The 23,085-nt window shown below is 42.3% G+C and overlaps 3 protein-coding genes across 6 annotated transcripts; all 3 read right to left on the bottom strand.

Moving 5' to 3' along the window:
• Positions 1-310: 310 nt before the first annotated feature.
• Positions 311-6,571, bottom strand: elavl1a (ELAV like RNA binding protein 1a). Of its 4 annotated transcripts, none has more exons than XM_068339230.1 (7): positions 6,467-6,571; positions 4,977-5,036; positions 4,113-4,305; positions 3,616-3,719; positions 3,070-3,223; positions 2,724-2,949; positions 311-2,423 (listed from the first exon to the last, which is right to left on the bottom strand). In XM_068339230.1, exons 2-7 carry the CDS (start codon positions 5,010-5,012, stop codon positions 2,099-2,101), a joined length of 1,038 nt encoding a protein of 345 aa, XP_068195331.1. In that variant the 5' UTR covers positions 5,013-5,036; positions 6,467-6,571; the 3' UTR covers positions 311-2,098. The 4 variants fall into 4 exon arrangements, with proteins under 4 accessions (XP_068195331.1, XP_068195333.1, XP_068195332.1 ...); XM_068339232.1 differs by having other exon boundaries at positions 4,113-4,293; XM_068339231.1 differs by having other exon boundaries at positions 314-2,423; positions 3,061-3,223; positions 4,113-4,293.
• A 221-nt stretch (positions 6,572-6,792) lies between these two features.
• Positions 6,793-13,092, bottom strand: LOC137610541 (serine/threonine-protein kinase PAK 2-like). The gene is made up of 15 exons (XM_068338155.1): positions 12,804-13,092; positions 11,648-11,829; positions 11,460-11,566; positions 10,443-10,590; positions 10,348-10,364; positions 10,131-10,244; positions 9,906-10,020; positions 9,767-9,830; positions 9,637-9,685; positions 8,899-9,011; positions 8,716-8,833; positions 8,122-8,221; positions 7,658-7,854; positions 7,402-7,539; positions 6,793-7,283 (listed from the first exon to the last, which is right to left on the bottom strand). Exons 2-15 carry the CDS (start codon positions 11,805-11,807, stop codon positions 7,197-7,199), a joined length of 1,527 nt encoding a protein of 508 aa, XP_068194256.1. The 5' UTR covers positions 11,808-11,829; positions 12,804-13,092; the 3' UTR covers positions 6,793-7,196.
• An 854-nt stretch (positions 13,093-13,946) lies between these two features.
• On the bottom strand, positions 13,947-22,364 carry LOC137610572 (glycogenin-1). Its single transcript, XM_068338211.1, has 7 exons — positions 22,230-22,364; positions 21,237-21,372; positions 20,994-21,168; positions 20,737-20,899; positions 19,068-19,194; positions 18,150-18,387; positions 13,947-16,752 (listed from the first exon to the last, which is right to left on the bottom strand). The coding sequence occupies exons 1-7, from the start codon at positions 22,348-22,350 to the stop codon at positions 16,585-16,587; spliced, it is 1,128 nt and encodes a 375-aa protein (XP_068194312.1). The 5' UTR covers positions 22,351-22,364; the 3' UTR covers positions 13,947-16,584.
• Between the last annotated feature and the right edge of the window lie 721 nt (positions 22,365-23,085).

Genomic DNA, 23,085 nt, shown 5'->3' with positions numbered 1-23,085 from the left:
CTTATTTATTTTAAGTAGGGCTAACAGGATTGTTACTGTGGAATATGGAGAACCATTCTTAACCAAGTGGTGGTATTGAAGTTTCTCACCAGAGGAGTCTTCAGCATCCTGAGAAAAAAGTTTTAAAAAATATAAAAATTGTATATTTGTGTGTGTATATATATATATATATATATATATATATATATATATATATATACATATATATATACATACATACATGCATATACATTTATATGTGTGTATGATTGGAGTGTTGATGGCAGTAGGGTTTACTTGTGTTGCTGCGTGAGTACTGTCGCCCCCTGAGGGTGTTTGAAGGTACTGAAAGTTATGTGACCAACTGATGACGTCACCTGGATTTGTCTCTAGGACCATCATTTTTGCCACGGAAGCGTTTTAAGTTAACAAATCTGTAGGCTTCTACAGGAGCCTGTGATTTTCATGAATGGAGGCCATCACGTTTTATTGAAGCGACCCTGCTGTGTCCCAATAAGAAAACAGAAGCCATTCATTAGAAACAGTTGCATTAGTATTTATGATAGTATGATAATTACACATCAAATAAACATAAGTCTCATAATGTAGAAAACATCAACTTTAAATTAAGGCAGAATGCAGTTTATCTGGACTGCAATCCAAACCAATCCCCTCACCTGCCGAGGAACGTTAACAGCAACACCAACTGTAGGAATAAACAAAGACAGTCCAACGGCTTTCTGTCACCTGCTCTGAGCTCAAGATGTCTGGAAACTCTTTACAACTTAACCACCTCCATAACTCCCCCCAGCAGTCGTTCAGAAGCCCTTCTACGAGGGGGAGAGGAAGAACGTCCTCAAGGTTTGACTTTATTCAACATGGTGTTAAGAACTGTAGTCCAAAAATAAATACATTCAAAAAACAAATGTTGAGACCAAACTCTGCACCCGATTCAGTCGAGTACTACAGGACCCAACCCACAGCTACTGAATGATGACTGGTGATGCCAACAAATGAGTTGGGAGTGTTGGAATCAAGCTTTGATGTTACTGGTTTAAACCTGCCAATAACACTGCTCATGCCAGCGCTTCGTTTGTTGTTCTTGCATCAAGAACGCTTAAAGATATTTCTTGAAATGTCTGCGGGACAGTTTCTTTCCATCAAGTGTCTACATACGGGTTTAATAACTTTATTCAAACTAATATCGATCCAGAAATCGTTCGTTTTAAGACTCAGGTGCCGAAATGCTAGACCAATGATCTGATCTAAAAAAAAAAGAAAAAGCAAAGGAACAAAACATCCAATTAAATCTACAAAGAAAGAAACCAAGCAAAACATTCAGCAAAAAGAAATAAAATTTAATGGTATATGCTCAAAGAGAAACAACCAAAAGAAAAAAGGAAAAGAAATGAAATCTAAACTGAAATCATAAACAAAAGGATGTTAAACGTCTCTCCAAACGTCTCATTTGAAAGTTGGTGACGAACAGTTTAACAAAAAATCTCAAAAGGAAAATAAACGTTTCAAACAAAGAGTCGTTGGTCCATCTTAAATCCCGACTCAGTGGTTTGTGATCGACGGGACTGTCCTGAAATCCAACTAAAGGACTTTTTGCGCAGGGATAACAAAAATGAAACCCGTCATGTCGCAAACCTGCTACGAGGGCCGGATTAAAAGACTGATATTCGTGATCGTTTAAAACAAACTGGCTAAAAGGCTTTAACTCTAGACAGTTGGCGGTGTTATCAGATCATTACATAAGGCATCGATTTCCATTGATAAGGATCCGGATTAGAAACGTCTGGAGACGGAAAAAATACTGTTTTCTTAACTCGACTGAACTATCCAATGACATGTTGACGCATTTTGTACTTTCAGTGCGCAGCCGAAAACCATAATCACAACACTCGGACAGAATTTTAGCTTTTAAAAGAGTTAAACTGCTTCTTTTCCATCAACTCCATAAAAAAATTAAAACTACTGAGCGATCTCAAGCGTAAGTATAAAGATGAAGGACAAACTGAAGGTGCAGAAGAGCAAACACTTAAGTCAATACACTAAAACTCAAGCAGATGCTGTGATAAATGGCAGCTGCGACTCAGCTCTGATTGGTCCATCTCTACTTGTGAGCCTTGCTCGTCTTGAAGGACACTTGCAGGAGCTTGTCCCCGAACCGGTAGCCGTTCAGGCTGGCGATGGCCATGGCCGCCTCCTCATAGTTTGTCATGGTAACGAAGCCGAAGCCTTTGCACTTGTTGGTGTTAAAGTCGCGGATCACTTTGACGTTGGTGACGGCGCCGAAGGGGCCAAACATCTGCCACAGAATGTTCTCGTCTGCGTCCTGGCCCAGGTTGTAAATGAAGATACACCAACCGCTGGTGGAGTTCCCGGGAACGCTGACTCCTCCCACCGCACCCATGTGGTCGACGCCCATGGGAGAGAACCTGGAAGAATTCCACAGTTTTTATCAGTCACAATAAGTTGATTCAACTGCTAGTAATCATTAATATTTATTATCTATTGATTGTCTCATCTATACAAAGTCCAATGAGATGCATGCTATCTACAGCAATCAGAATGATTCATACAGATTTAAGAGCCCGGGGCTCATTTATTTTCTGTCAATGGAATGATTTGTGATATTAAACACATAAAGACTCAGGAGTTAAAGGTCATTGGAAGTCAAAAAACTGAACAGCTTCAAAAGGAGCGTGACTGGGCATTTAGGGTTGAGCCCATCTGACCTGAAGCGCTGCGCCTGGTGGTGTAACGGCCCCCCGAATCGTCGGGACTGGTTGTGGTAGAGCTGAGAGATCAGCTGCGTGTTCTTCGTCTGGTTTGGATTGGCAGCGAATTTCACAATGATCGGCTCAGAGGCCCCCGGTGGTGTCTTGCCGTTCAGGTTTTCCACAGCGTCCTCTGCCTCCGCCCGCTTGTCAAAGCGAATGAAAGCCACGCCGCGGGACGCGCCTGTGAACAAAAGAGCGGCTGGTGACCGTCTATTGTGACACGAGCGGCCGCCGCCATGGTTACAACACGCCATCTGTTAATGAATGGTTGAAAAGCAAGGAAGTCATTCACCTGTCTTACCTGTAGCTTGATCTACAAGTACACGGGAGTTAATGATGTGGCCGTAATGTGAAAACATATCCTCCACGTCCTTCTGAGTCATGGACTTTGGAAGTCCGCTGATATACAAGTTGGCATCCTTTATTGTGTCAGAGCTGGGCCGAGCGTATGAAACCTGGCGACGGCAAGAAACAAGAGTCGGATTAAAACTGTGAAACATCAGAAGCACACAAGCCACCAAATATCAAACTGTTAATGTTTAGATATAAAACAACTGAGTCATCTGACAGGTTTGTGTTGATTTATTAAATTAATCTAGTGGGGGAAAAAAGTGAAAAAAGGAGCGTTTTTGATGTCAAATCTTTGAGTCAAACTGACCGAGATTGTTTGTTTTAGATGTGAACACATTGATAAAATAAGTAAGACTCAACAGACATGTCAGACGGGCAATTTCTCTTGGTTGGGCTGCATCTACTTGCTAGTTAGCGGACAGCACAGGAGCCACAGCAGAGTTAAAGACATGACATCGTTGCTTTGAGAATGGTAGAACACCTTGGTGCACGTTACCTTGATAGTTTTGGACTGTAGCCTTAGTCCATTCAGAGTACTGATAGCTTTGTCTGCATCACTATGGTTAACATAGTTTACAAATCCGTACCCTAAACTGTGGCCTAGAAAAAAAAAAGGAAAACAATAAAATAAAACAAAAAAAATGTTGTATAATTTTAAAAAATCTGCATACAAAGAAATATTTCAAAAACAAAAACAAACGTTAAAGATTTCATGCTAAGCTAAACCAACAAACAGGTTAACAATAAGAGACGAAACAATCTGAGATATTCAACTCAAGTTTAAAGAACAGGAAACAGTCCTTTGTAAGACATCTTGTCAGAAAGCGTCATGTGACAGTCAGTGATAGATCAATAATCTCTATGACCCTCCACTGATACGTTCAGATGATGGAGCTGCAGATCGGTGGCACTATTTTTCTCTCTCTATGTCACATAATGTGCGTCTGTGTTCATTTGGTCTGTCAGGTGTGACTGTTTCAGAGCATAACGCACCTGCCACTTTGTCTCGGATCAGCTTGGCTGACTCCACGTCTCCGATGCTGCTGAAGAGGCTCCTGAGCTCGTCCTGCGTCATGTTCTGAGGCAGGTAGTTGACGATCAGGTTGGTTTTACTGTCCGCCCCCTCATCCCCTCCCATGTGGTCTTCATAACCATTTGACATGTCATACGGCTCCTGCAGACCGGCCAGTTAGGCCCAAAACACAACATCAGGTAAGTGCAAACCGAGTAGTGCTGCAACAACTGACTGAAAATCATCCTGACTGTTTAAACAAGCAACAAGCCTTTCTAGCGCTGTTGTCTGATACAAAGTTTTGCGGGAAAGTTCCTTTGAAAACTTCAAGTTCTGTTGGAAAGTCATCCTGCTGTAAAAGGTGAGCCCCACTGAAGTTCCCCGTTGATCTCTTGTGGTGGTGAAAAAGTGCTTTCCACCACCGACCTAATGTGTATAAGTTGTTCTCTATGAACTGTATGACTGGCTGTGTATGTCAGCAATTTACACAAAGAATTAAAGAGAAGAACATTTTTTAATAAAGGGTCACGTTTAAGAGGAGCTTCTAACCACTCTGCCCTGAGTTGCACTTGATGATTACTATGGGTCATAAAATGATTTTCTGCACAAACAGATCAATATGATTGCCGTCCAGTATTAAAGAAGCCAGTTCTTTAACCTCGCTATGATCCAACATTAGTAAACAACAGACCAGTGTTTCAAGCAGCACCTTGGTTTAATTAAACTAACAAGTGTCCGTCTGTTCCGAGCATCATGCGTTTCTCAATCGTCTGTTCATCAGATCCCCGTAAACACCGGAACCCTCTGCTAACTGATGATAGCGCATCGTGTCAGCTCATACTCACTTTCAAGTACTTAATGTGTCCTCGACGAACTGCCATGAAGACACGTCACTGCTCCAGAGGCTGCGAGGTAAAAAAAAAACCCAAATCAGATCAAAATAAGTATTAACACAACAGCAAGTTGAGTATGGGTTGAAATATCGGATCCTACTGATTAAACAATGATGGATTTCTGAAAATGATAAACATCTGCCCTCTGCCCTCTCAGAGGTTTGCACTCCCTTTTATGTACTGTAAGCAACAGTTCAGAAAATTTTAATTTTCAGTGACAACTGATTTATGGTCCAGCCGGACTATGGAACCATACAGGAGTCATCAGTATCTCGCCATGTGGGAATCAGGTGTCTAATATTCCGCTCAGCAGGAAGCCATTCAGGTGCCCTCTGACCCACCACCTGCCTCGATCCCCCTGTTGCCCAGCACAAGTAAAAGAGCGTCTTTTGGGCCTCACAGGACTCCCTCCTCCAATTCCAATGGAACTTTAATGGCTAGATACAATTTATATTAGCATATCGCTCCAACAAACACAAGAAATGAACACCAATGACAAAATTGACGGTCCTGTTGTTTTACGGGCTTGTGGGAGGAAACGCAATCCACTGATCTCTTTTAGACAGATCCTCGTCTCCATGACTCCTAATGCTCATCACTCTCATATGTGATGTCCTCCCTGTGAGCGCTTCTCTATTTATCCTTGTTTGTCCTCCAAGATGGCGGCGGTCGCACACGCCCCTAAAAAAAGCGGTTACTGAAGTCCTCCGTCCTCGGATCGCGACCCTAAAGGTAACGCGGACAGATAGGGGTCACCAGTGACAGGTTAACGTGACGCCATCTAACACCGGAGCGACGTTAGCTAGCATTGAATTGACGTTAGCTAGCATTGAAGTGGTTAGCTAACATTAAAGTGATGTTAGCTAACATTAAAGTGATGTTAGCTAGCATCAATGATGTTAGCTAACATTAAAGTGATGTTAGCTAGCATCAATGATGTTAGCTAACATTAAAGTGATGTTAGCTAGCATCAATAATAATGTTAGCAAAACTTAACCAAATAAAATACGGCAAATTAACAGCGACTAAACTGACAATTAAAGCTTCTGTCTAAAGTATAACGGTACATTATTTCTTAATTGATGTGGAAAACGTGACCTGACCAGAGTTTATGTCGTTAGCATTAGCGTTCCTGCAGCATCAACGCTCCATCAGTGCTCGTTACAACCATTTTCGACTTTAAGTATATATTTGCTCATTACAAACCAGGAGTCTATTAAACCGGGTGTATTATGCGGTGGTTTCTACACAGTTAGTAAAAGCATAGAATCATATTTCGACACAGACGATGGCGTTATGTTCCAATCCCAGCGGGCCTGCTAACTGGAGGCTAACATCAGCCACTGCTAGCAAACGAAGCAACGCGACGGCGGTGTGACAAACCAGCATTTTGAATATCAACGTGAGTAAATAGCTCTGAACGTTAACACACTAACTCTTACCTCTCTTCTTTTTTTTTTACTGTCTTGTTTTAGCAGCAATCAGTTCCCTCCAGATGCGCTTCATGCACCAAATGCACCAACGAAAGAATCACGTCAGAACCCACCACGCCCACTGGTTCTAGGCCACGCGTCCACACTTGTCGATGTTGTGACGTCACTTGACCGTTCAAAAAACGAGCATGGACCTAAATTCTGTGATTATTTTTTTGTATGATGGCAGTGATCAAATATTATGATGATGAAGAAAATGATGAACGTTTGGTGCAATAAAAATCTAGAATAGTTTTTGTGATTGTGATTTTTTTTTTTTTGCCAAATGATTGGTGTAATGAAAAACATTTTATTTCACTGAAACAGATGAATCAGCGGTTAACCAGCAACTGTACAGATAGTTCATTCCTAAATCACATCATCCACCTCCTGACTTATTCAGCAAAATATTTTCAGAGGAAACATAACCCAGCAACTGCAGGAAAAAAAAAAGCTGGTCAATGATAATCAGACACATTTGTAGTCAACATCAACACAAACGTCGCAACGACTGACACATGTAGACAAACATTATGGCCATGACCGGCGTTGGAAACACAGCAGCAGTGCAGACACACTGGGAGGAGCGATGAAACAGTCAGTCACATGCACTGGTGAGCTGATGGCTGTCACATGTAGACTGGTAGAAAGTGTAGTATGGGGTGACTGGTTTGGTCCTGGATTGGATGGGGAATAGAATTTAACGATTGCTCCTCATTGCCTCCTTGGCCGCCAGGATGAGGGGAGTGAGACTGGACAGAGGCTTGGAGAGTTTCAGGAAGGGATGCTAGACAGGTAGAGAAATAGACAGATTGAATGATTCCGATATACTCAGAATCACAGCAGCCCTGCTGTTTGACATATTGATCCATTTATCAATAGGATCCATTGGTTGGTCTTTATACCTGCAGGAGTTCCCTGCTTGATCCTCGTTTTTCCACGTCCATCTCTAGACAGCGGGACAAGAACGATTTGAAGATGGGTGAGAGCTTCTCTGGACTCTGAAGTTCTGGAGTCCCGTTAGTGGCGATTAAATACAGAGCCTAAACCCAAAATAAATCAGAACCAATCACATAGACTGAAACAAGTAAACCTTGTTATTGTTCAGCTATCAGGTGTTGTTAGTAGTATGTTATTCTTTATCTGAACCCAGACTCTCACCCTCAGAGGGTTCTCATTGAGATATGGAGGTTCCCCCTCCACCATCTCAATGGCCATGATCCCCAGAGACCAGATGTCCACTTTGGGTCCGTAGGCTTTTCTAGTCACCACCTCTGGCGCCATCCAATATGGGGTGCCCACCATGGTGCTACGTTTACTCTGCTCAGGAGTGATCTGTGCACAGAAGCCAAAATCGGCTAGAAAGATAGAAAGGAAAAAAACCCCATCTGAGATCAATTTATGAATCAATTTCATCACAGTTAAAGAACCCAAAACAGAACGAGAGGAAAGGCTAGAGGAAAGACGTCAATATTTTGGATGTGGCCGGGGCATCAGAGAAAGAGGTTTGAGAGTGGAGTTAAAGGTCCTGGCTACATGAACACGGGTATTTTAAATACTGAGTTTTTCCTCCTTTTATTCATGAACAATAAACAAATAGTCTTCAGATGTTTGCTGTCCCTTACTGAGTTTAACTGATCCATCCATCCCCAGCAGGACGTTGTCACTCTTGATGTCTCTGTGGATGACCTGATTGGCGTGAAGAAACTCCAAAGCCTGGAGGACCTGGAGAAAGACATAAGAAGGTTGGGATCTCTGAAGGGTTACAGAGCAAGTAGGTAAAAAAACAAAACAAAAAAACCCCTCATAATCAAAATAACATTAAGAATGCCAGCGAAGGCAGAGATGAAGTAAGAAGCTGCACACTACTAGTAAACAGGAATATTGGTTTCAAAATATGAACAAAACCTGTCTTCATGAGAAAGTCTGAAAGGATGTCCTCAAATTTAATTTCTGTGTCGCCACCTACTGGTAGCTTGTAGAAATATACAGTAAATAGTTTTTAAGTGTTCAGCAGTGGTCAGTTGAGATCAGGAAGTGCGGAAGTTCTCTATGTGGCTAGGCCAGTCTTTGCGACCAATTTATTGCAAATGTAGGTGAGAAGGAGGAGTCCTGGTTTATTGTATAAAATTACAGTGGACTCCATAGTTGGAGATGTGACTGTCTAATGAATGGATGGCTGTTGAGGGCTTGTCAACCACTTCTATGAAGTATGGTACCTCTCTGCAGACAGCGGCAATCTGAGCCTCGTCCATGCATGTTTCTGTCACAACATCAGTGAGCGATCCACCTGCCAGGTAGTCCATCACCACGAACAGCTCGTCTCCGACCAGGAAACTGAGAGCAAACATTATTAGCGTAGGTTGACTGTGTGTTTGTCTCTATACTGCCTTCACTGTTACCTGTCAACGAAGTTGACAATGTTTGGGTTCTTCATCTCCTTCATGACCAGAATCTCATTGATGATAAGTTCCTTCTTCGGCTGCTTCTGGAGGTTGATCTGTTTGATTGCCACCTTCAAGACACAACAATGTGTAAACGCGGTCAGAGTGGTTACAACTTTCATTTATTTTATTCATCAGCCAGTGGCAGAAAAGCAGCCAGAGCAGTAGATAATTTTACGGTTGGCCGTACAGCAAACACAAAGAGATTCTCCATCAAGCCTACAGTTTATTTCCAACAATTTCCAGATGATACGATATTATTTGAACTGGTTTTCTGTCTTCCTTCCAACCATCTTCTTGTATGATCTCAATCGTCTTGTCTACAGCTGCTTATCCACCTTATAGGTTAGCTAGCTACAGGTGAGAGTCAGGATACACGATGGATAAGACACCAGCTCAAAAGACAAACCACCACTCGCACCTACTGCCAATTTGAAGAGAGCAGTTCACCTAAGCTTCAAGTTTTTGGAGGTTGGAGGAAGTCAGAAAACCTGGAGAGAACCTATACAGACAACATGCAAACTCCAGTTTGCAGAAATTGATCCCAGAACCTTCTTGCTTTGAGGCAACGGCACTACCCACTGCGCTACCATGTCACCTGGTTTTCTGTTTTCATCAGATGAAGTTATTTTCAATGGAAAAACGCAGTAACGCCAGTGATAGCAATGTTTTAAGCCTCCCATCACTCTCCCTCACCTCTTCTCCGGTTGAAACATCTATGGCTGTGTAAACGGTACCAGATGCCCTGAAAGTGAAACACCGTGAGACGTTATTGTTGTCATATTGCACTGAATTCTTCTTCATTTCTCTGACGCTGTTCACTCACCCCTGGCCAATCTTCTCATAGCGAGTGTATTTCTTCTTCGGATCTCCAATGCTGACAATCGTTCCTACACAAACAGGGTGAAGTCAGTTCTACCACACCTGCCTGTGATTACATTATTCTCACAGTTTATTCTGCATACTGAGTTTCTCCATTATCTCTTCATCGGTCATCTTTCCTCCCTTCTTCTTCTGTCGGTCGGTGGCCTTTGAGGCGACATCTCCATCCAGGGGTTCGATGACCGATCTTGTGTACACCTGACGCGACAGTGAAGAACATCACACATCACCACGCCTTCGTGTCATCTACAAGAACCTTGAATGAAGAATCAAAGTGATGAAATAAAATAGTAAACTACACAACTCACTGATTTTGTATGTTCTGGCCGTGGCGCGATAACCGGAGGAGGTGTGTCATCATCTTCATCATCATCTCCATACTTGTCGCCCGATGGGGAAGTGGCCGTGCCCTGCTTACCTGGCTACAACAGGAAACATGTAGACACAAACTTTAGGGGAATCTCTTTGGGGAAGGGAGGCCTGACTAATTTAATGGAAGAGCGATGAATAGAGTAGCCTACTGACCAACTGTGTGTCTTTATCTGAAAGAGACACGAGGAATCAGTGAGTCTGAGATACAACAGAATTAGATCTCATTTATCCTTCGACTGAAAACTAACCCGGAGCAGAAAAGCTGAGATATTTCTGTTTTCCACTGGTAGAATCGTAGAACTTGAGAATGTCCAGGACGGCCTGGGGGTTTTGTTTTTGTTCTGATTTACTGATGTTGGAGGTTTGAAGGAGACGGGCCCACTGCTCCGGCATGCCCTGAACAAACACAAAGACACGTAAACAATGAGAAACACACACAAGGACGGCCCATAAGGACAACAGCAATTAAATTAATCTGATAACTGACTTGTGTAAAAACCCGAAAACACTGATTGTAATTCCATTACACTACTGTAATTAGTAATTACTGATAATAATTCACATTTATCCCCAATAATGACAGTTAGAAAGTCTTACTCACCACTCCCACACCCACAGATAAGTATCAACATTTACCCCACAGGCTTTTCAATGTGGCTGCTCTCCTAAAACAAACAGGAACCTGTTGTCTTTTGAGAATCTATGAAAGAAATCAGTCAAGCCAGAAGCCAGGCTCGAATTCTTCAACTGTTCATTGTGCGGTGAGAGATCGGACCAGGAAATAATGTTGAGTCAGTTTGTTGAATCGAGTGGGGAAAATATTCCCTGTATATAACTGATCACAATTTTAGATGTGTTCAAACCTCAATAACAATCATGAGATATTTGTGACAGGAGTAGTTAGGCTAAGCTAATGGCTTCTGTTACAAATTGAAATCTCTACAGAAACAAAAGATCTCTTTCTGTTATTTAAAATGTAATGAAGTCACATGATTTATTAAATAATTATTTGTTGATATTTTTGTAAGAGCTAAATTATGTTAATTGATTGCATATACTTTTATGTTTTCTCTCTCTGTCCTATGGATTCTTTTTGGAGATGGAAGCTCCGAATAATTTTTTTCGTTTGTAGTGAAGTAAAAAATGTAAAATGATTAAGAACATTTTTTTCCCATGAATGGTGTGAAATCCAGCTCAGATTGATGATTGATGACCACATCACATGCATGAAAACTAGATTTGAATGCATTGATTCAGACGCTTACGGTGAACTCTCCAGTGACGGCATCAAAACCAACATGGATGGTGTGTTCAAAGTCAGACGGAGATGAGATCTCAGGGCGGTCCTTGTCCCGGTCCTTCTTTCTTCCTCCTGTAGGTAAAGTTCAAAGGTCAGCATGATGGCCATTCTCCTGTTCTCCTGCGGTGTTTTTGTCATTTCCTTATGTCTCACCTTTCTCAGATACAAAAATGGAGATAATCTTGTTTCTAGACTTCTTCTCCTCTGGAACCGAGGGCAGTGGTCGAGAGCTGTCTTTGGGTCCTCCTCCTTGGCTGCTCATCCTGACAGGGGGGGCGGGGGGCTTGTCTTCACACACTCCACTGTCACACATCTACACACACACACACGTACACCTGCGTAAACAGGAAGAGATACATGAATGAATGAGTTCATACCCACACTTTTTCCTGTTTCCAATGTTTCACAATAGAAACATGTGTTTTACACGTTAGCTAAAATACTCCTGACAGCAGCTGCGAACCAGTAGAAGTCACACAGAAACTCACAAGGATCCAATGAGAGCTGAGGACTGGACGTTTAGCGTGTGCCTTACCTTCTGTTCAGCATTGTAAGTGCAGGAAATATGTGCGGTTGGTTACGAAAACCTCACTAACATCCTGCACATAACACTCTTCTGCACCGACCATTTTACAGTACATGAAGGATTCACTTCATTTTTACTCCTCTATTTCATTGTAATAATAGGTATGTGTCAATTAGTCCCTAATAAATTCAAATTTAAAGGTGGTTCATTTTTATGACAATTTATCTTGCAGAGAAAGTGGGTGGGGTGATATTGGCCAATCATTTAGCCTGTTTTTCCTGCTCCAAACTACCACTATTTATGCGCGCGCGCGCCCACACACACACACACACACACACACACACACACACACAACCTCAACCACAAAAAAAAGAGCTTTCAATCTTGCCAGGCGACATCACAGAGGAAACAGGAAGCACAAAAAGGCTTTCATAGCTTGATGACACGTCATGTATGAAACTCAGCTGACACTTGACTCAGGTACATGTGAGTCCTTTCAAACCTGTCTGAAGCATAAACCCTATAGAGAAGATGAAATCCGGTTCACTTGAACGATCAACACAAAAACAGGAAAACATCCCACAAGCTGATCTGTGGTGATTAAAATAGCTAAAAAAAACTGTAATCTCGCCTACCTACATGCTCTGTGAAGCTTCACACTGGAAGCTATCCCAGTATTCACTGCTACCGACAGACTGACGGGGACTGAAATCGTATAGTTGTGGCCGGGCCACACGTTATCATAACACAAAGAGCTGGGAGAGACTTCCCCTCTTTACTCACCCACTTGCTGCCTCTTCTGTGTTCTACAGAAGATCAGGTACGCGATGGAATCTGGTAAGTCTCTCACCTCTTCCTCCAGCGCTCATCTATCCGTACAGCTCCCAGTGTTTCCTCTCTTCTGAGGCAGGTCTCAGCAGGCTGCCTCATTCCTCACACGTCCTGGATGGGACAAGTGTATTCTTGCCCCATAGGATAAAATTAGACCCACACCAGCCTTAATGTGTGTGTTTGACTCAATGCTCACCAGGCAGAGACAAGTCGACTCTCAGTCGGAATTCCATAGCCACAGGGTTATATGGGTTGGGCATGTTCTGTTCAAGTAACACACAGTGCCTTTGGTAGGCATCACAACGGTAACGGTGGATCTTAACATTGATCTTAACATTACTAACAACCGTAGATGAGGATTTGGGCCTCGTTGGACTCATTGGTTGGATGCAAACACAAATTATAACAAGTCTTTCCCCATCAAACGGTTTCCAAGAGATGAACTCATCTGTGTCAGATCGACTGTTCAACAGTTCTGACATGCTTCCAACAAAAAACAACTGTGGATAAATCGAGATACCATCGACCATTAAATGAAGAGTAATAAAAATAAGCACTAAAGTTACTGCATGTCTACTGGATAAGTAAACTCTATAGTCAGAACCACATGGATCAAGTTCAGCTTCCTGTCAGAGGTTTATCGAAGGCTGATGAACTCTTTGACTAAAATCTGACTGCCTCTCTTTATGCTGTACATTTGATGACACATTTATGAAGTTGACGTGGTGAATTTCTTGCTGAGAGACCATCATGCAAGATGTCCTGCGTCTGACATCTACACCAGCAGGTGCTGTTGGGCGTTGTTTGGTCAGATGTTTCCAGTACCTTCCTGTCAACCACAGAACAATTCTCATACTAATCAGCGATGGCCAATGCTCTCCACCACTTCTTTGAAAAAAAAAAAACAACTCAGGAGAACAAGACTGAGGCCTTGACTGCTTCAGCCTCCTCAAACATTATGTATTGGAGAGCTTTCCTACTGGTGCCGGTGGTGTTGGTGGCTCGCTTTAGGTCATTGACCGTACAGATACACGTATACATCTAACATCCCAATATCCCCAAGTCTGAATAAAATGATGACACTGGTGACATCAGTAACATTTATTCATGCGTCAACAGCTAAGAGGTGGAAGGAAAACCAGCATCAACTGATGCATCACAATAATATACAGGTTTATCAGGATTAGTGATGGATCCCAAACAGCAGTTGTAGGAGAATCTTTACATTAATAGATTATTTCAGATTATAGATCAGTTTCCACAGCTATAGGTGAATAAGGGATGCTAACAGAAGGACTCCTTCGTTCAGTGTCTTGTGCTAATAGTTATTAGCAGTTGCAGTGAGGTATTGTCAATGTCAATGAGACAACATACAATATGAGTGATTACGCATTAACAAAGATCATCGACCCTACGTTCAATGTGACAAACATCGTAACAACACGCCAAAATGGTGGACAGCAAGTCAAAACAAAAACAACAATATCGAGCACCAGCTTAAGTTTCAAATTTACCTGAAATGGAGTTGGAAAAATGTACAGTCAACACAAGTTGGTCATGATTCCCTTTGTCTTCTACGAACTGCTGTGTAATTCAGCAGTAGGAAACACAGTAAACGAAACGACGCCTGGTCATTCAATAACTTTGCTCATATTAACAATAACGCCAGACTGTCCTCCATTTTGGAAAAGCTAACATAGAAAAAAGTGTTCAATGTCTGCCATGGCTGTCACATATGGAAGGGTTTGTATTAGAGGTTTATCTAATTTCTGATACACATCCTTTGCATAGTTCTACTGTAATAAGCCAAAGTGATGAAAATTGGCTTTTCTGTTATTTTATTACCTTTGGTGTAATCCTGCTAAAAAATTAGACAGATAAATAAAACCAATCGCATAACAAGGAAAACTTCCTCTGAAAATGCTTTCACGTCAAGTTCATTAATGAACGCAGAGCTGGGTTGGAGTGAACGTAAAGTGTAGAACACATCTACAAGTAACAGAAGTCAGAGTGGATGCAACACCAGTCTAGCCAGAATACAAGGGAGGTGGAGTGACTGGGAGCTGGTGGCAGTCTCAAGCACAGGTAGGAGCACCTGACAGAGGGCTCAGGTGAGATCAACACTGAAGAGAACAGGTAAGATGAGAAGAACATCACTGAGTGTCTGATTTAGATCACTAAAAGAGACGTTGTGGTAAAATCCACAAATAACTTTAGAATACTTTTAACATGGCATTGATTTACTTTGGCCATTTTATTCAATTCATATGTTGCTGGAGTTTCTCAGTCTCCATCATAGGAAGACTTTAAGGAACATTTCAACACTTTAGAAAGTTATGTTCACCTTATTCTCATGTTTCAACCACTCATGTCTATATGTCAGCCTGTCTGTCAGGCACATCAGTGGACATTTGTACCACTGTACTGTGTTTTGAAATGCTGAATTAAAACTTGTGGAGTGAGCCAATTAGTTCTAAATGTTATTGATTAGAATTAACCCCGATAACCAAGAGATGGGTCAATATGTCTATTTCAATTTTGGTAACATACTAGTGCATTAACAACTGGGTCAACTTCAAACAGCATCAACGTGCTGTTTAAAAGCTCTGAGCTAACGTTAGGTAATGTCTGCTACCGGCGTGTCGTATCTAGTTGTGGCTTCGCTTTGACCTTGAGTGAACTTCTGATGTGCAAGAAATGTACTTCATTTTTACTGTAAACACACGATAAGATCCACACACACACACGACAAGAACTTCAGTATGCAAATCAAGTGAGGTCTATGTTTCAGTGAACATTATTTAGCTGCATTCTCTACTGTGATGCTAAGGGATGTTGCATGTTTTGTTAGCTAATATGTTATAGGTGTTTTCAACTGTAATATTGTAATGTTAGCTATGAGGCTAGCTATTATGTGATGCTGGCTGTGACGCTAGCGGTGACGCTAGGTGATACTGAATGATGCATTCATGTTTTCATCTTCTTGAAGACGAGATGATTGGAATTGTCTCGTCTTCAGTCGATTATCCGAATCCGGGTGAGGGGTTCCGTTGGGAGTCTATCTCAGCTGGCTACGGGTGAGAGGAAGCGGTACACTCTGTACAAGTCGCCAGTTCACCGCAGAGCCACACACTAAAACAGACACCCACTCACGCTCACACTTAACACCTACAGACAATTTGGAGCGGCCAATTCACCAAAGTTTCTTGTTTTTTGTTCGACATGGGGAACACATGCAAACTACACACGGAAACACCCCCGGAGGAATCAAAGCAAGGATCTTCCTGCTGTGAAGCAACAGTGCTGTTACCTAACATGTTAGATGTATTGCTAGCTATGATACTAGCTGGGATGTTAGCTGTGCCGTTCTACTTTTCGCTGTGAAGCTAGCTGTGACGTGCAGTGTCGTTAGCCATGACGTTAGCATCAGAGCTGAGGCTTTTATGCTTGTTGTTAAAACGTTCTATCCAACGTTCAGGCCTCTAGCAGTCTTTATGCTGAGCTAAGTTTGATGGCAGTAGCTTCATATTCACATAGCAGACATGAGTGGTACCAGTCTTCCCATCCGCAACCCAAATGAGTGTGTTTTCTGATCATATCAGACCTTTCCTGTTCTGGGAACAAATGAGGAAGAGGAGTGAGGCTGAACGCTGCACTGGCAACAGCTGATCATCAAATCTATGATTTTCTGAGCAGTGCTTAAATCTGTCAGTCACGCTTTCTGGCACGTCTGCTACTTCAAGAAGGAGTTAAGCTTCCGCTCAATGTTGGCAAAGGAGTCGTCACCCATGTAGTCAATTTGTCCTTCCTCCCAGCGCTGCTTCCTCTCCGCTGACGAGACCCTCTGCGCTGGAGCGACGGGCAGCGGCTGCTGCTCCTGTACGTCCTCCTGGATCGTAACCTGCAAGACAGAAAAGAGCATGGAAGGATGGATGCATTGATGATAATGTTCTCTGTGTTCACCAATACTGGGCAATTATTAGTCCCAGTGGAGTGATCAGTTAGTTTAGAGCAGCTTGATTGTACACGTAAATATAAAATACAGAAATACACAAACAAAATTAGCATTTCAATTTAAATTCTTCCATTTGTGGTCCAAGAAGCAGACACCTTCTCTGTGTGCTTACCATTATTATTACTATAACTATTATTGGCAGTATTATTATTGGTATTATTTAGTATTTATAAATAATACAAACTATGTTTGTGTAGTAACAGCTGTTATCATTACTATGATTGTAAATGTGTACAGGTATATTTTATATACATATGTCTATTTTATTTTTTTAATTTTTAATTTAATTCACTGTAATGATCCCCTATGGGAAATGAATAGCACACTAGTGTTAGTAGTTCACACATGCATATACAGGCCCTGAACACACAAACACACACACAAGGGGCCTGTATGCATGCAGAGGGAGGTAGAGTGGCGGGCAGCTCCTTCCTGGCGTGCCCAAATGAGCAACTTGTAGGGGGGGGGTGGCGCCTTGCTCAAGGGCGCCTCAGCAGTGCTTCAGAGGTGAGCTGACACCTCCCACTGTCAGCTCACACTCTGGATGTTTTTGGGCGGAAACGGGAAACGGACCGCCGATCTTGGAACATTGGATGACGCACTCTACAGCTGAGCCACTGCCGCCCAGTTCTCAACCGATCTGATCCAAACGGAGGCTCCGCCCACCTCGAGTCTTGGACCTGCTCCAGATTTCTTCCTGTTAAAGGCAGCTTATCTTTCCACTGTCTCCATGTTCTTATCATGAGGGATTACTCAGTCTGTGTTGTATTGTCTTTTTTTAAATTCTATCTAAACCTGTTCAGCCACTGTATAATTTTGAGACTTAGTTTACATTAACTATTTATTTAAGGCATTATGTAAGATGACTGTGTAAAATCCAATAAAAATAACCCAAAAAAGCACAGAATTGATCATGTGTATCTGAAACACTTTTGGCAGTCATCCCTTTATGATTGTTTCAGTGCTGCGCTGTCACAAGTGGAGGTGGCTTCCTGCTGCTGTGAACACACATCCTGCTTGTTTCTGTGACATCAAGCCACTCAAACAGGACATGAGGAAACAACAGCTAATGCAACCACTGCTAACAACGGATCAAATGAAGACAGCAAGGAGCTTCATCTGGAGCTTAGAGGAGGTCGAAAATGACATCTTCTTTTAGTCAGAGTTTCCTCCTCATTCAAATCTCTCCTGGAACAATTTCCCACAAGACAATAATGATGCCACTGACACATAACCGCCCATAACTCTACACAATCACAAACATCATCCCTCTGTTTACGTACAATCTCACTGGCCTCGATGAAGCCACTGTTGAAGGGAGCGTCGCCGTAAGCCTGCTCCAGCAGGGGTAGCACCGATTGGACGTACAGCTGCCACCACATGAGCAAGTAGTCGGGGTGGAGCTGGGACAAGTCAGGGGACAGGGAGTGACCTTTAACCTCACCCATCTGAGCATCATAAGAGTGGTTCCACGGTTTCACCTGACCGAGGAAGTGAACCACCTTGGCCCGATGGCCGTACCTGTAAAAACACAGTAAGCGAAAGAAAATGCTAAAACACATAAAAACAAAGTTCAACCAGGAAATCGAAACATGACCGTTCCTCATTGTGGGGTCCAGAAGTCAGAGTCAGACTGTCAGGGAAGTCAGAACCAGGTCAGCAGGTAAGAGCCAGTAATCCAGTTCAAAGCCAATCCACAAACCAGAGCCTCAGATCCGGGTTCTTCAGGTCAGAACTAAGTACAGTGGTACCTCGAGATACGAGCCGAGCTTTGGCAGATGGATGCAACCTCAGCTGAGACCGGATCTTTTTTTTATTAATTTAGGTAGTTAGGGGCCTTTTGCATGGCTGGAAATGATTAAAATGATTTTAGTTGTTTTTAAATGGGCAAATGTTGTTTGACTTACGAGCTCAGTGACAGAAAGAATTAAACTCACATTCTGAGGTACTAATGTATTCAGATCAGAATCAAGTCCACACATCAGAGCCAGTCTGTATGTTTGGAGTCAGATACTCAATTCTGAGCCAGCACCTCAGGTCGGAACAACCTCATTAGGTTAGTCATGTATTACTAACATGACGATGGTTGGAGTGACTGATTAAACCAGCCTATATAATGTTGGGTGGGTCAACAGCGCTGCTGTGACCTGAACATTTGTCACAGTGTTGGTGACATCACAGGAAGTGGTGTGTTTACTGACTGTTTGAATGCTGGCAGGTAGGAGTAGATGGCAATGCTGCTCAAGTTGTAGATGAAGGGAAGGTGTTTGGAGATGTCTGCTGTCGCCCAGGTGTTAAAGAAACTGTTGAGGACACCCTGATCGCCACCTACGCACACACACAAAAACTTGATTCAAGTGACTGCGCTGATGAGGTTTATATTTTGAAATACAGTGACTTAAAATCAGTGCATCCAACGTAGGAGAAATACTGATTATTCCTTTATAAAAGGGTGAACAAGTCAATCAACTAATAATAACAATAAAAACAAGGCAGTCAGAGACTACATCCCGCAATTTACCCTGACCTACTTCCAGGGTAGGTCAAGGTACCCTAAAAATAGTACCTCACAAGTGCATAGCTTTGACCTTTCAGGGTAGGTCAAGCTTTGACCGTAGATCAAAGCTAGTGTATAGGTAGATCAAAGCACTACCTTTGATCTATGGTCTTACACTGGCCTTCTCCCTCGTCTATCTATCTTATGTGGTTCCTGAGTGTACAAAAGAAATTTTGTTTCGAAGATTGCGAAGATATTTGGTGGACTAACGAACGAATGGACGGACGAACACTGACAATTACATCACTGCTTTGAAGTGGGATGTAATTAGTGTGCAATTAGAAGTTCACGGCAAATGTCCTTAGCGACGGGCAGCGTCAATTCTTCACCAACAGTTAAATGTTTCTTTGCCTTGGCGATACGATTAGCCACTAAGCACAACGTTCTCAGTACACTCACATTTGTTGATGTGGTGGCTATGGCGCTGTAGAAATGATGGACAGACAAGATGGACTGCTGTATATTTTTTTACTGGTGCAGAGAGAGCGATACCGGATGTAGCAAGTCTTATTTAATGGTAAGGCAGGTGTCGTCAATAAAACAATAAAGCAAGAACCAATCGCAATGCAGATCAATAAACAATGTATCAAACCAACAACCAATCATTTCACTGCTCTAATGAAATGATGGCCACATTACAGTGGCCATCAGTAATTGCTTCTGCCCTTCATGTTCAAGTTTTTTCTTTCAAAGAACTTCAAAGCTTTGTCTTTTAACGCTTTGATGCTTTGGTCTCCAGGTGATATGAAGCAGCTTTGAAGGCCTCATTGACTCAGTTGCTGGTTTGTTACCACATACTACACAGCGTGGGCTCAGCGCAAGAAATTCATCTGTAGTGATAAACCCGTATTGTAAGTAGAACTCCCAATGTTTCCTTTTAAATGCAGATTTTGTGTTCTTGGAAGTCGTAGGCTCTTCTGTTTCCTCTTTGGGCCTTTTACCCTTTCCAGAAAATCTCCCCAAAGATGTTTTGGGAATATACCGACACCAGGTTGTGACCCGGTGGTTGGGGACATTTTCTGTGGGATAAAACCTACTTAGAGAGAAGTGAGATTACAAACCTTACGTACAGCGGAGGTTGAATGCTTCTGCTTCTATCCTGACAGTTTTGATTATGGGAAGGTAATGGTGTTAAAGATAAGGGTCATTTACTCTTCCTCTTCATACATAAATAGATATGAAATGTTTAAATAATGAGCCAAGAGGAGCTGTAGAGGGCTTCAGCCACATTCATGTTAAATATAGCGTGTAGATGGGCCTTATTGTGACTCCTTCATCAGACAGAACAACAGATACAGTCAGTTGGTCCTCACCGTCAAAGCTGCCGTTTTCACCGCAGAATGTCAGCAACTTGTCCAGTGTTTCATTGGACGGTCTGAACACAAACACTCCAGAATTAAAACAATCGGGCCAACCAGGATCCGGCGCTGCAGAGAGCTCTTCCCTCTCAAAGAGTTCGTCAATATTTGACAGAACCTAGAAATCAAATCACTTGTATTTTATCTAGAGCCACAAAATGTAAAATGAGAATCAATCCGACATAAATATAGAGTGTGAACAAAGTTCTCACCAGAGTGTCAGCATCCATGAACACACACTTGCTGTATTGTGTCAAAGCCCAGCAGTGCAGTTTTGTGAAGGTCACCCCGAGATCCGGACGCTTCATCAGAGACAGATGAGCCACATCCTCCGAATCCATAACGTCCACCACTCGAACCTCATCAAAAATTGAATGTAGAACATCTCTAAAAAAGACAGATGTTTCAGGCTGGTGTTTGCATGTAGATGAACCTGAGACGGTGATGTGTATTACCTGCATGGTTCGCCAACGTGAGGTCCGATGAGAATAACCAGTTTCCTGGTTGTGTTGTGGTTTCTTAGGGACTGGCCAAGAACCATTGCTCCTTTAGCATAGCTGTCATTGGTGGCCAGTGTCACAAAGGCCTGGTCTGAAGTAAACAGACAAACAAACAGTCATGAGCTTTGTTCAAGTGACTGATCATTAGCAACAGAGAATTTAAACTACCACTGTTTCATAGTGATTCATGTAATGGCGTATCATTGCATAAACACATCACATAATGGAAAATAACTGGATGAGATAAACCTTACAACAAGAAGAGAATATAATGCACATGCATGCACACCGTGTGTATGTAGAAATAATTAAATTACTGCATGTGATGTAATGTTTGTAACGTCCCCGTGTCACAACTTCCTCTCCTCAATGACATCCTGATCACACCTCAACATTACACGCGGATCAATATTCACTTAGACGGTGATCTGCTGTGAATGTTAAATGTTTATTTAATGAAAGAAAGATAAACTGAAAAATGAAGATAAAGATTTACATAAGGTTTTAATTATTTGTTTTGATTGCTCAATCCAGAGCTTTATGAGCCTAATGCCTCATAGAAAAAGAGAAAAAAAAGGAAAATAGGGCTTAAATTTTGTTTATCTCTTTGTTTATACTGTATTTTTACATTCGGGGCCTTTAGTTTAAAAAACAAACAAACTTTATTTTGAAAGGCATAACCGGATGTACTGGCATTATTCTTCATCGTTAGCTTCATTTGGATCCAAATCGATGCAGCTAATTAATCACACAAGTAATACATCGGTTAATATTAAAATGATCAAATGTCACTGTTGTGACGTTAGCAGATGATGTGAGTATTGCCTATCAGTTACTGATTGGTGATACTTAGCTAACGGCTGCAGCATCGGTCCGAACCCCGCGCAGCGGCCGCGTCTGGGTGTCGCTGTGCGGGCTGGTGGTGGGCGGAGCCCCGCGGGGTCTCACCTGCCATGTTGTTCTGACGGAAGTCGCCCCGGGGGTCGTGGGTCGTGACTGAAACAGCGCACTGGGAACGGCAGAGCTTCAGTAGCTGGGAGCAGTCGAGTGCAGGAATTAAACCCAACATTTTCCGGGTCACGTGGCCAGTGACAGCTGGACACGCCCCATTCGCTACTTCCTGGTTAACCCTTTCGTGATTTCTGTTTGACGACGGAGACCCGCAGTGACCTTTAGACCTGTAATCTGAAGAGGTTATAGTTAACAAATCAGAGATTTAACTTCACATTCACTTTTGAATTCGGTTTATTGATTAAAATCTGCTGTAGATTAGGAAATAATAACCCAATTACTCAGTAGCAGGTTAAGTAGATCAACACAACAGATATTACAAGTGTTTTTTCCAAACTATAACACAATAAAAAATTAAATGACTCTCAATGTCCCATAGGTGTGAATGGTTATTTGTGATAATTAAGAAATGTAAAAAATACAAGGGATAGGTTGCACAATTTTACTCTTGCGTTAAAAACATTGCGGTTACTAAGCAGTAAACTGTGTGTAGTTCTCAGCTTTATGCTTAATAATGCAAGAGGCTTATGAGAAAGCTGCCCTCTAAAATCACGAGCTGATCCAGGGTCAGTGTTCACAAGCTGCTGCAAAAGCAGCTGGAGGTGGAACGCTGACCTGAAATAGAGGAAGAAGAGGAGGAGGAGGAGGAGAGGGATGTGGTAACTGGAGATCGCCTACAGTGAAACTGCACTGGTCAGGTGTCAGGAGGAAGAACATGAACAGAGAGGATGAAGCTGTGGTGATGAACGAGTGTTTGGCATAGAGGAGGAGAACAAGCTGACGCGTGAAAGGA

Source organism: Antennarius striatus, chromosome 17 (genome assembly GCF_040054535.1).
Source record: "Antennarius striatus isolate MH-2024 chromosome 17, ASM4005453v1, whole genome shotgun sequence".
Lineage (NCBI taxonomy): Eukaryota > Metazoa > Chordata > Actinopteri > Lophiiformes > Antennariidae > Antennarius > Antennarius striatus.
The sequence above is the reverse complement of the archived record's forward strand: the minus strand, read 5'-3'. Positions and strand labels throughout refer to the sequence as shown.